The 13,155-nt window shown below is 38.3% G+C and overlaps 1 protein-coding gene and 1 pseudogene across 2 annotated transcripts in view; both read right to left on the bottom strand.

Moving 5' to 3' along the window:
- Positions 1–13,155, bottom strand: part of CFAP54 (cilia and flagella associated protein 54) — a 321,117-nt gene that overhangs the window by 171,154 nt on the left and 136,808 nt on the right. For both annotated transcript variants that reach the window (XM_088837126.1, XM_055395985.2), the window contains 4 exons: positions 10,790–11,020; positions 8,281–8,423; positions 6,217–6,395; positions 4,432–4,659 (listed from right to left, as the gene is read on the bottom strand). In XM_088837126.1, coding sequence (XP_088693252.1) covers positions 4,432–4,659; positions 6,217–6,395; positions 8,281–8,423; positions 10,790–11,020 — 781 coding nt within the window. The remainder of the gene's footprint in view (positions 1–4,431; positions 4,660–6,216; positions 6,396–8,280; positions 8,424–10,789; positions 11,021–13,155) is intronic.
- LOC148777642 (translationally-controlled tumor protein-like) lies at positions 776–1,807 on the bottom strand (annotated as a pseudogene).

Below are 13,155 nucleotides of genomic sequence, written 5' to 3'. Positions count from 1 at the left end.
GAATCCCATGGACAGAGGAGCCTGGTGGGCTACAGTCCATGGGGTCGCAAAAAGTTGAACATGACTGAAACAACTTGGCACGCACCCACTGGCCAGACTATAGCCCAGTAAAGTTAGTAGGACTTCCCTGGTGACTCAGCAGTAAAGAATCTGCCTGCCAGTGCAGGAGACATGGGTTCAATTCCTGGGTTGGGAAGATTCCCTAGAGAAAGAAATGCCAACCCACTCTGGTATTCTCACCTGGGAAATCCCATGGACAGAAGAGCCTGGCAGGCCACAATCCACGGGGTCAGACTAAACAAAAATAACAACAAACCAAGTCTAGCCTCTCTTAATTTGGTGTTACCCTAAAGGTAACCCCAACAATAACATGCATAGGAGAAAGTTGGTATCAATAAAATTAGTAAAGACCAGGAGTGCTTCCACTTGCCTCAACAAAAGTAGAGGATAAACATTCACTCCCATAAGATTCATAGTCCTTGAATTTGGAAGAGACTTGGAAAATCTTCTGCTTGTGAAGGTATGAATAACAGGTGTGACGTACGTGACCTGTGTGAATTTGCCCCCTTAGCACAGTGTCTGGCACATAACATGCTCAATAAAATACAGATGTCATTTTGCTGATGTTATAAGCTCCGCCCTTATAATCTAATGATCAAAAGTCAAAGAACTCAAACGACACTAGTTCTATTTATCCAAGTTCTCTTGCTGCATGGATGAAAAATGGAATAATTTATGATTATAGGTGATAGATCTAAAGTTATTGCCAGATTTGTTAACATTTATCCATTTCTAAACTGTTCATAAAGAAAATCATACATGGGGTGATACCATCCTTACGGCAGTCTAGTAGAGCAACCACACTATCTAGATTCATATCTTCACCAATAAAAAAACTGGTAGTTTTTTAAAAAAATCAGCAAGGAAATGCTTGATTTATTTTTCAGACTCTCTCATAAAAGGTTTTATTCTTTCTGGTCTCTGTTCTTCAAGTCTGCCTCTGACTGAGTTCATGGAATCTTTTATTTCTTTTTTAAAAATTTTATTTATTTTGGCTGTGCAGGGTCTTCGTTGCTGCATGAGTTTTTCCTTAGTTGCAGCAAGTAGGGGCTACTCTCTAGTTGCAGTGCACAGACTTCTCATTGCGGTGGCTTCTCTTGTTGAGGAGCACAGGCTCTAGGGCATGGAGGCTTCAGCAGTCGCAGCATGTGGGCTCAGTAGTTGTGGCTCCCAGATTCTAAGCCTAGGCTCAATAGTTGTGGCACACGTGCTTAATTGCGTGGTGGCATGTGGGATCTTTCCGGATCAGGGATCAAACTTGTGTCTCCTGCATTGTCACGCAGATTCTTTTACCACTGAACCACCAGGAAAGCCTTGATTTATTTCTTATATGCTCCTTTTGTGAAACTAGTTTTCTGCAAGTGACGCTTCATCATCATATCAACACCAGTAACTGTGCTTTCACCTTGGGTACTGAAAGCACTGGTTAGCAAAGTACATTTCCATCAGTGTTATCCTTAGCCGTACTGACCATCCAAAGGGAACTTCCACTTTCAGGCACAGCCCGCTCAGGATCTTCAGGATCTTATAATTGTCAGGGAACATCACCTGATGGCTGATGAGGTCCAGGTAAATAATTGTGATAGAAGGAGATGACAGCTTCCCCGGCTTAGCAGGTACCCAGAGCTCAGAGCGAGCATAGTTCACCAGAGTTAGAGAAGGAACAGATGGAAAAAGTGATACAGAATTTTGTAAATACTTTTTCTGTATCTATTTCAATGGCCATATGATTTTTCTCCTTTATCATGTTAATATGGTGAATTACATTGATTAATTTTCACATGTGAACCTTACCTATCTGGGATCAAACCCCACTTGATCATCATTTGTATATATTATATATACTCTTTGCATATTTTCTATATTGCTGGGATTAATTTACTAATACTTCATTAAGGAGTTTGATGTATATGTTCATGAGTAATATTAATATTTTTCTCGTTGATGTATCTGTCAGGGTGAAGCTGGCTTCACTTCCCAAAAATGGTATGCTATTTATTATTTCTTCCTTTATGTTTGCTAGAATTCTGTAGAAAAGTATTCTGGGCCTGGAGTTTTATGTCAAAGTTTCTGATTATAATATTTAGGTTAATTCATTTTTATCTATCACTTTTGTGTCAGTTTTGTTAAATTGTACTTTCTAATAGACGTGTCCATTTCATCTAAGTTATCAAATTCATTAGTAAAAATTGGATATGATTTCTCTTATTTTTCTTTTAACATATATGGGAACTGAAACCATATCCCTCTGTTGCTACTAATAATAGCAATTCACACTTTTCTCACTTTTGTTCATCAGTATTCCTAAGATTCTGTCAATTTTAATCATATTTTCAAAAGATTAATTGATTGACTTTATTAATTTTCTGGGTTGTTTTGTATCTAATTTACTTCTGCTCTTACCATTTTCTTCTTTCATACTATTTTCATTATTCTTTTTACTTACTTTAGGTTTAATTTACTCTTCTTTTTCTAGCTCCTGTAGATGAACACTTAAATGGTTGATATTATATCTTGTTCCTATTTACTAAACATTTAAAGCTATGAATTTCCTGCTAAACATTGGCTTATTGCATTTCAAAATTTTGATATGTTATAATCAGTTGAAATATTTTTTAAATTTCTCTTATGTTTTCTTCTTTGACACATGGGTTATTTAGAATTGTGTTAATTTCCAGATATTTGAAGATTTTTCTTCCTATATTAATCTGTTTATAATGTAGCTCTTTACATTATAAAGAGTAAACATACTCTTTAAGACGTAAGTCTTTTAAATTTTATTATGACTTCCTTTTTGACTCTGTGTACAATCCATCTTGGTGAACGCACTATGTGCTTTGTTTCCAACCTCCCTCAATATACTGCACATCAGTGCTGACACTAACTACCCCCCAGTTAAGGTCAGACTCCACAGGCTTAAGGACTCAGTGCTCACTGGAGATGCTAGTCACAGGTCCTGGGACACCTGAACTTCTGACTGACCAGTTGTAAACTCAGGTTCAGTAATTTCCTAGAATGACTCAGAACTCACTGACATGGTTTTCTTATGAAGGATACAACCCAAGAATAGCCAAATGCAAGACGTGCCAGGTCTGGATGGGTCTAAGATAAGGCACTTCTGTGACCTCTCCCTATGGACTCAGGGCCTGAGATCTGCTTGGTACATCAATGTGTCCACAAGCAGAAAGTTCTTCAAGCTTTGGGTGTCTAAAGTATATTCTGAATCTCTGTTATTTAGTGTATACACATTTATGATTAGTATGCCTTTCTGATTAATTGAGCTTCTTCTCATTATGAAATGTCCCTCTTTATCTTTCAAAATACTTTTTGACTTGAAGATCATTTTATCTAATATTAATATAGCCTCATCAACCTTTCTATGCTATTTTTGTAGTATAATTCTTCCACTCTTTTATTTTCAATCTATCTGTTTCTTTACATCTAGAGTGCTTCTCTTATGGACAAGTACACATCTTTCTTTTTTTAATCCAGACAATCTCTGCCTTTTAACTGGGGTATTTAGTCTATTTATATTTAATATAGTTATTGATATAATTGGATTAGGTTATTTGCTATTCTCTATTTGTTCCATGTGTTTCTGTTCCCCTTTCCCTGCTTTCTTTAGTTAACTATTATTTAGTTTTCCATTTTAATTTTAGCTTTCATTTGGCCTTTTAGCTGTATCACTTTTTTGGTAGTTACTTGGGGGATTATTAAATGCATACTTATCACATTCCACTTAAAGTTAATACTATATCACTTTATATTTATATAAAGTTTAAAAACGTATTCAGTTTCATTTTATTTGCCCTCCCAGTCTTTTGTACTATCATTGTCATATATTTTACATCTGAAAAATGTTATAAACCCCATGATTCAAAATATTTATGTGTTTACTAATTTTTAATGTGTTTAAGTTATATGAGGTTTGCTTTTTTTTCCAATTTCATTTTCATGCTTTAAACCACAGTGTGGTAGATTTGAAATGGCTGCAAATTCTACATCTAGAAAAATAGAACAGGGACTAAAACAAGTATCAACCAACAAGCTACATGATCTGTTTTATGGTCTCTTTTACTCTGTCAAATGATTGCTGTGAAGATTAAATGTATTTTGGTTAGTTTCTGTAGAAGCTGGAGCTCAATAAATGCTACTCTCTTTTCCATTTAAGAAACTGATTTTCAGGCAGATATTTGTAATTAACATCAGTGCACATTATATACTGTGAACCAAATAACAAAACAAATAAAATTAAGACAAACGAAAAAACAACTGAAGCAAAATATAAAATTTCTACTTATCCCAAGCTGTATGGTACACAAAAAAATTGTTAATCAACTACAATAAAAAGAATTGCCCAAATACTCTTACCTTAATAGAATCGGTATTCTGTAGTTCTATTAACATGTCAATAAGTAATTCTGCTCCCAAATAGAATGGTAAAACAGAGATACAGAGGAAACTATCCTGGCTAATAGGAAATGTCTTATACAGATCCACTGCTTGTTTTTGCAGTATTTGTAGCTCCTGAGTAAAGTTCCAAAGGGCCCGACAGCAGTTCTGAAGCAGAGTCCAATAGCCACCACGATGAGCAAGAACCTAAGACAAGCACGACATTCAAAAGATGCCAAAGTTACAGATCTCTGAGTGACTTCACCTTTCTGCTAATATTCTAAGTCAGTAATAAAAGTAACTAACACCATTTGTTATATGCTACTTACAGTGCTAGACACTGTGGTAAGACATTTATATGCTAATATAACATTCTATATAACAACTCCTATGAAGTAAGTATGCACTAGTATTCTTCTCATTCTACAGATGAGGAATGGAGGCATAGGACTAACTTGCCCCAGGTTATGACTCTACTAAATGATGAGCTAGGACTCCAACATGCCCATTGTTCTAAGTGCTGGGAATGTCTCAGTGAGCAAGGGAAACGGGGCCTGACCTTGTGCTGCTTTTGATTAGGAAAATCCAACACTATTAAGCAGACATATCAAAGTACAATTTCAGGGAATGATAAGTGTTATAAAGGAAATTAAAGTAGAAACTACTCACCCTGGTAAGGGTGAGAGGATAGGGTGGTCAGGAGAGAAGTCCTCCCTGAGGAGGTGACAGATGAGCAGAGCCCAGAATGCTGAGTTGAACAAGTCATGTGAAGGAGGGGGCGAGGTTATCGGGAGGAGAAGGGCATTTGGGGCTGAGGGAACAGGAGGTACAAAGTATGGATGGTGAACCTGAGGACTGAAAAGGGAGGTTCTAAAGCACGCTTAGTGCTTTTAGAACCACAGAAGGGAGAGTAGACTGCACCAGGGAAAGAGGAGCTGAGTTCTGAGAGGTAAGCAGTACCCAGATCCTCCAAGCCTTGAAGCTGCTAGAAAGGAGGATGGGATGCATTGTTCATGGCCATGGGAGATGACATGAGATGACTTTACATATTTTAAAAAGTCACTCTCTACTCCATGAAGAAATATGGGAACTTAAGTCTTTCTTTCTTTCTTTCTTGTCCAGAAAGGATAGATTTCTTTTCATCTCTTGAGAAGTTTGATGTACCTCCACTTCTTGCCATGAGAAAAAGGAAATTAATTTCTTTGTAGTTAATTCCTATTCTGAGTTTACTAATCTATCAGATAACATTTAAGAAGAACAAAGAGAAAAGCAGTTGAGAGAAGACACAAATAGCCTATAGAAGCAGGCAAGGAGGAAGGGTTAGGGCTTTCCCATGCCTAGAAAGATCTTCCCCTTTCTGAGAGGAGAGAAAGGAGCATGTGATGCCCAGGATGGAGCAAGAGTCTAAAGAGGAACCCCTGGTATCACTGGAGAAGCCCATGTCCCAAGTGTGGCTAGAAAGCAGCAGAGGGGTGTCTGAATATTCAAGGAGACTGTGTAGATAAGGACAAAGGGCACATCAGCTCTGGATGATTGGATGATGAATGACAAAAGGGGTTCACCATCTCCCTCACAACACTACCACGTGTGAGACCTCAATACCATGGCAAGCCTCACAGATGACTGACACAAAATCCAGCAAGTTTTGTCTCACTGTTGAAATCAAAATTATGAATAATAAGGAAATAAATATATCACACATGCTCAAATTCATGGACTGAGATTCATGTCCACTACATTAACAAAGAAGAAGGACCAACTTACCATTGCTCTCCTGCAATATAAAAAGATTTTCATAAAATGATCCAAGAGAACCACATTTGCAGATCGATCCTTTTCTTTACTAAGTCCTGACTGAGAGTCTGATTCATAAACCGTTTGGGTCTTGGAAACATTTTCATCACTCATTTTGGAATTAAGAAATGCCAAAAATTCTTCAGCATCTACAGTATAAAAATAAAGTTATTGAAAGTAGAGAGTTAAGCTTCAGAAAACACAATAGGTGACTAGCATCAAATGAATAATTCAGACAACAACTGCTACATTTGTTTGGAGAAAGGAAAGAATTGTTATGGATGTGATGAACCAGGGAAAGTTTTCAGAGAAGGAGGTGCTTAGATTAGCTCTTAAGGGTGAATCATGATTTAGCTGTGGGGGAAGAGTATGGAGAACATTTCAGGTAAAGGTGATTGGCCAAAGGAATGACGCAGAGGCAGGAATGTCATATTTCAGGGGAGAAGAATGACAGGATCCCACTCTTTCTTAACTTCCCTCCAAACAGGCTATTCCCTGGACACATACATTGGAAGATGAGGAGGATCCCCTGCAGTTAGGCAGTGCAGAAGCCCTGATCACTCATCTTCCTGTTGCTGTGCTATAAAAACCACAGAGGACTTCTGCCACAAACATTCTCTTATTAGAACTCTGCATTAAATGCTAAGTCTCAATTGCAGAATCTATTGTAAATTTCATAGGCAGTCTTAGGGAACTAGTTGAAAAGAAAACTCAAGAAGATATATATAGATAGATAGATAGTAGTCTACATATGAAAACTCGTACTCTTTCTATGTCTAGGGAATTTACTTTTAAATACTTTAATAGTCATAGAATGAAATGCAGGTACCAGTAAAACTGTACTCCAGAAGAAATGAAAAAGCATGTCAAGTACCTCAAATATGAATCAAAACTCCTGGGAGAGTTAACCAGCATATGAAATAGCTTGTCCAGCAATAAGCCATATAGCATTTAAAGTGTCATTTTTAAAAAATCTATATAAGAAGGTTTGCAATAACATAAAGATATTGGAGATAAACATTTGCTTGTGAAATGAGTGGTAGTCAAGGTAGGTGATTACTCAGGAATAGTGTCATCAGTGCAACACCCAAACAGAGAGCTCTGCTCACATACATCTCTCCACCTCCTGGGAGCCCCTTGTCACCTGACCAGAAGACAGTATTGGCTGGTCCTGCCATTAGAATATGATCTCATTCATCTTGGAGTGAACTTTCATGGAAGGTGCTGACTGAATATCTTAAGGCAAGATCCGGAGTACAACTAGAAAGCAGCTAAATGATGCTGTCATGCCTGCTTGCAGCAGTGTGTTTGGTGGAATTTTTCCTGAAACTTGTGTGCATGCTCAGTCGCTTCAGTCATGTCCGGTTCTTTGAAACCCTATGAACTGTAGTACACTAGGCTCCTCTGTCCATGGGATTCTCCAGGCATAGATACTGGAGTGGGTTGCCATTTCCTCCTCCAGGGGATCTTCCCCATCCAGGGATTGAACATGTGAGAGAAGGCAGGGCTAACATTTGTTGAATGACCCAGTGAGTGAATACACAAAGAGCCTAGAACCAGGCATGGTATATCATCGATACTCAGTATAGGTTCTGAGTGGATCCCATAGGTTCTACCTCCAAAAGGCGTTCTTAGTCTGTGTTTCTCCATCTTCACCAACTTTGCCTCATCCAAGCCATCATCACCTGAGAGCAAGTTTTCACTTACTTTGGCCACTGAAGGCTATGAATATTTTTTAAAGAACATTATATTTGTTGAATGGGCAAATTGGGGTAGGGGAAAATTCAATATAAATATTTCCAAACATATGTGATGATATTCTAAAAATGTAGTAAGTTAAAAAAAATAGGACAAATAAGAATCTTCTACAAAATACCACAACTCAACAAAATTCCTAAGTCGCTGGAAAATGATCCATGTAACTCAGTGTCTGTTGGGGTGCATGTCAAGGAACATGTTTTTGTGTATGTGTGTGTTCCATTTGTGAATAAAAATATCTAGACAATTTGATAGTATATAACGTATTTATTTTACCTGATGGTAAGTGAGCCTTTCTTTTTTTAGCTGTAAGGAGGAAATCAAGCATCACTTTATAGTTTTCTAGAGTCAATTTTCCTGTTGGTAATACTGTTCCTGAATTATACAGAGAGAACATAGTAGGGTCACATGACCGGAAACTGCAAAGGGAAAAAAACTCATTAAAAAAACAATAGAAGCAAAATTGAATTCTGCCAAATACTGAATAAATAAATAAACGTTTTAATGAAATTGGATTTAGCACCAAGTTTCCCTGATACAAACTTGAGTGAGTGAAAGTCACTGAGCCGTGTCCAACTCTTTGCAACCCCATGAACTGTACCCCACCAGGCTCCTCTGTTCATGGAACTCTCCAGGCAAGAATACTGGAGTGGGTTGCCATTTCCTTTTCCAGAGGATCTTCCCAACCCAGGGATTGAACCCTGGGTCTCCCACATTGCAGGCAGATTCTTTACCATCTGAGCCTTTCAGTCATTGTTTAACTATCATGCTGCCGAGTAATGATGCATGAATGTTCATGTGTGATTAGACAGTCAGAGAAGAGTTCTCCATGTCCAGAAGATAGTAAGGAAGCCCATCTGATCTGAACTGTTTTCCCTTTCAGAGCCTCAAAAATGGGTCACTTTGCTGAAAGTTTTCTCTGTTAGGAAATCTAAGTACTTGCTAAACGCTAACTTGGTCTAGCCCACACAGACCAGAATTTTATTTTAACCGAAACTCTGGAGAAACAGAAACTGGGTTCAAGTTCCTTGCAGATTTCAACCTGCATATTTTATCGCTGGATTACTGAAATAAGTACTCTCTTAATTCATATCCCTATCATCAGTCTCTCCTTCCTCCAATCCATCCAGTATTTTGCTATCAGAAAAATTTCTTATCATAGCCCTGCTTAAAAAAAAAACACTTTAATAATCTCCCATGGTATATAAATTAAAATTCAGATTTATAGACAGTTAAGACTGTCCATGTTCTGGTACTGACCTTCTCTTCTGATCATTTCTGACCACTCCTTTTCAGATGTCCTAGACTCTGGTCAGACCACTAGGGGCTCCTGTCCTGAGTTTCCTACCTGGGCTGTGGCTCATTCTTCCATCTTTCCGGAAAGCTTGTTTCCCTACCTGCACATTTTAAAATCTTGCCTGTCCATCAGGACCCAGGCCAAGTAGCTTCCCCCATGAAACCTTTTCTGGTAGTCTCAGCCAGTAGGAAGCCTCCTTCCCAGGTACAAATACTTTATGTGTACTTCACCTTTTATCTTTATTGACTGTTATTTGTGAACATTTGTGAGCCACTCTACCAGATTCCAACTTGTAGATCCTGTTCATCTCAGAATGCACCTCACGCCTACCTCAGTACCTTGTTTCTAATAAGTGCTCAATGAGGGTTTGATTTTGGCTGCGCTGGACTTCCCCGGTAGCTCAGTGGTAAAGAATCTGCCTGTCAAGCAGGAGACACAGGTTCGATCCTTGGATTGGGAAGATGCCCTTAAGAAGGAAATGGCAACCCACTCCAATATTCTGTGCCCACTCCAGTATTCTTGCCATGGACAGAGGAGTCTGGTGGGCTACAGTCCATGGAGTCACAAAGAGTCAGACACAACTTAGCCGCTAAACCACCACCACATGCAGTTTGTTGGATCTTAGTTCTCCGACCGGTATCAAACCCGTGCCCCATGCAGTGAACGCATGCAGTACTAATAACCAGACTTCAGGAAATTCTTCCAACGAGTAGTTTGTTTAAATGAAAAACTCTGGTTACATAAAGTTACTCTGGTTACATGGTAGTCCATATTATATATTTATCTTATATTTTCACCTCCCATTTTATCTCCTCTAACACTTTAATCAAAAATAAACAAGAACTGGAAAATATCTTTTGAATTAATGACAGAAAGTATAAATTATATAAGAAAGTATGACCTGTGTTTATGGAGGCTTAAAGTATACCTCTAATGAAACAGAGATTTGCCTAAGACCTATTAATATTTTGGTTACTATACAGTTAGGGGGATCCCTGGTGGCTCAGTGGTAAAAGCACCTGCCTGCAATGCAGAAAATGCAGGTTCGATCCCTGGGTTGGGAAGATCCACTGGATAAGTAAATGTCAATTCACTTCAGTATTCTTGCCTGGAAAATTCAATGGACAGAGGAGCCTGACAGGCTATAGTCCATAGGGTAGCAAAGAATCAGACACAACTGAGAGACTGAACATGGAGAGATACAATTAATATTAAACTTCTCTTGGAAAATTCACTTTGTCCTTTCCCTGAAAGCTATACTGAATAACATATTCAAATGTATGCAAATTAGTACTTCATAAGTACTTATATCTAGCACTTATTTGGGAAAGATTCTGAGATAAGAAATTTTTAAATATACCAAAGATCAGTAAAGATCAAAGCACTCTGTGAACCTCTTTAAGTTATCATCAGCATTAGAGCCCTGAACATAAAAATACCATACATGTTTTTGAGACTAAAACAGTATTCATTGATAATATACTATACCTGACCATTATTGGTGAAGAACCAAATTTTATCTTTGTACGTTCCCCTAGCTTTGTTAAAAGCAGGTTGAAGTGTGCGCTTGCCAGATACAGGTTCATCTGAGCTTTCCAGGGCATCTCCTCAAGAAATATTTGATGGAACCTCTTCTTTTTAACATAACTTAATATTAAAGGATTCAAGTTTTCCACCAGGAATCGATATGCTACTTTTCGAACATCAGCTCTCTTATTTCTGTAGAGGGAAAAGGAAGTTTTGCAATTACAAGAACTTTTAGACATTTTATAACAAAGAATGATCTCTGTTTTACAAAATACAGCAAGAAATCACTTGACTGTCCTTATGTAAATGTTTCGGGCTTATTTGTCATTTCCTTAGTGCTAAAAATGTGAACCAGGACAATGAAGAAGGCATGAGGATAAACACTGAGGACACGGACACTACAAATTGCCTTTGATTCTCTCTGCTGCCTGTGTCCTAGGCCCAAACCAGCTTTTCTTTTCCGTCACGAAAAGGCCACTGAGATTAGACAACCAAATTATAAGGTAATGTTCACATTCATCAACTAACTTCAATATTAAACAAGAAAATCATTTCTCTGTTCTTTTCCTTAAGGAAAAGAAAAACAATGGAGCCAAATTTTTCCTATCATTATCTAGACTACAGAGGAAATAAAACATCAGTCAACTCTACGTGCAATAACTTCATACATCCATACCCAATGTGCTCTGAAAAACATTAATATCTCAAGTTTTGGCTAATAGTTCAGATTTTAAGGATAATATATATTCAATTTGTTTCAAACTATTTCTATCAAAATCTCAAAGTAGCCCATCTGATTTCATAGTTACATAATTGTTTATATGGCATGACTTTATTTCTTCAAAATACATAATCTTTTTCTTTTTAAACAGTTGACAATGTTGCTGCCTCATTCTACCTGACTTATACTGAAAAGGGGAAAAAAAAGATCTCAATTTGTAAGTTAAAGAATCTTGCTCACTTTAATAGATAACAAGTATGAATCTGAGTCAACACGCACACACAGAAAGAAAGGAAAGGAAATAGGGATGGATGGATGCAAGGAAGGAAGGAAGGTAGACCTTGCTGCACTGGAAGGACAGATATTCTAGAGAATAAAGGAAGGACGGAAACTATTTTTGACATGCAGTGCTGATATTATCATTCAGTGTGGAGTTATTCTGTATTTGTTGGTGACTGACTTCCTTTTAATCCAAGGTTTTTTGAGCTTTTTGCTGTTGTTTGGTTATCTTTGGTTAGCTTCTCTGATAGCTCAGTTGGTAAGGAATCTGCCTGCAATGCAGGAGACCCCGGTTTGATTCCTGGGTCAGGAAGATCTGCTGGAGAAGGGATAGGCTACGAACTCCAGTATTCTTGGGCTTTCCTTGAGCCTCAGGCGGTAAAGAATCTGTCTGCAATGTGGGAGATATGGATTCAATCCCTGGGTTGGGAAGACTCCCTGGAGAAGGGAAAGGCTACCCACTCCAGTATTCTGGACTGGAGAATTCCATGGACTACAGTCCATGGGGTCACAAAGAGTTGGACACGACTGAGCGACTTTCACTTCACTTCACTTCACTTGGCTGTCTTGGTAACATTACCTGATTTCCGAACAGAAATGTTTTAAATTCCTCAACCTTAAAAATTAAAACTATAAATTCCAAAATAAAAGTCAATCTTTTTCCTGTGTGAGATGGTTGTGAAAGTGAAGTCGCTCAGTCGTGTCTGACTCTTTGTGACCCCATGGACTATAGCCCGGCAGGCTCCTCCATCCATGGGATTTTCCAGGCAAGAATACTGGACTGGGTTGCCATTTCCTTCTCCAGGGGATCTTTCCATGTGAGATGGTTAAGTCGCCTCAAGAGGCCAAGGAGAGTGACCGAATCAGAGGCATCTTCCCTGCTAAAGAGGGTGGGATGGTGCAAGGAGACAGCTCTCGCTTTCGCGTTAGGATTATTATGAGCTGGAGGTAAATGAGAATCAATAGATGTGGAAGGATGCCTTCTTGGAGATGCTTTATCTGAGGGAAAATAGAAACTTCTGAAAAATATGAAGAATGCCATAAAACTCCTCTCCTGGGAAATTTTATGACCATGAAGAGGGAAAAACAGCACCTAAATGGACCTGCCCAAACAAGTTTTACTCCATTAGTTTTCTCTCATAGTTAGTTCTACCACAGTTTGCTGCCCTTGAAAGCCTACACCCCTGGTCACTCTACTGTAAATTCATTGTCCTTTTTAAGATACCCTATAAGCCCAAATCTTAACCACCCCTATGAGTTACTCATCACCAAGTTCTCCCATGCATAACCATGCATAAGTTCTCTCCATGCATAAGTTAATATACTC

This window comes from Moschus berezovskii, chromosome 6 (genome assembly GCF_049115385.1).
Source record: "Moschus berezovskii isolate FMDL1 chromosome 6, NW_MosBer_1.0, whole genome shotgun sequence".
Classification (NCBI taxonomy): Eukaryota; Metazoa; Chordata; class Mammalia; order Artiodactyla; family Moschidae; genus Moschus; species Moschus berezovskii.
This window is presented reverse-complemented; position numbering and strand designations above follow the sequence as displayed.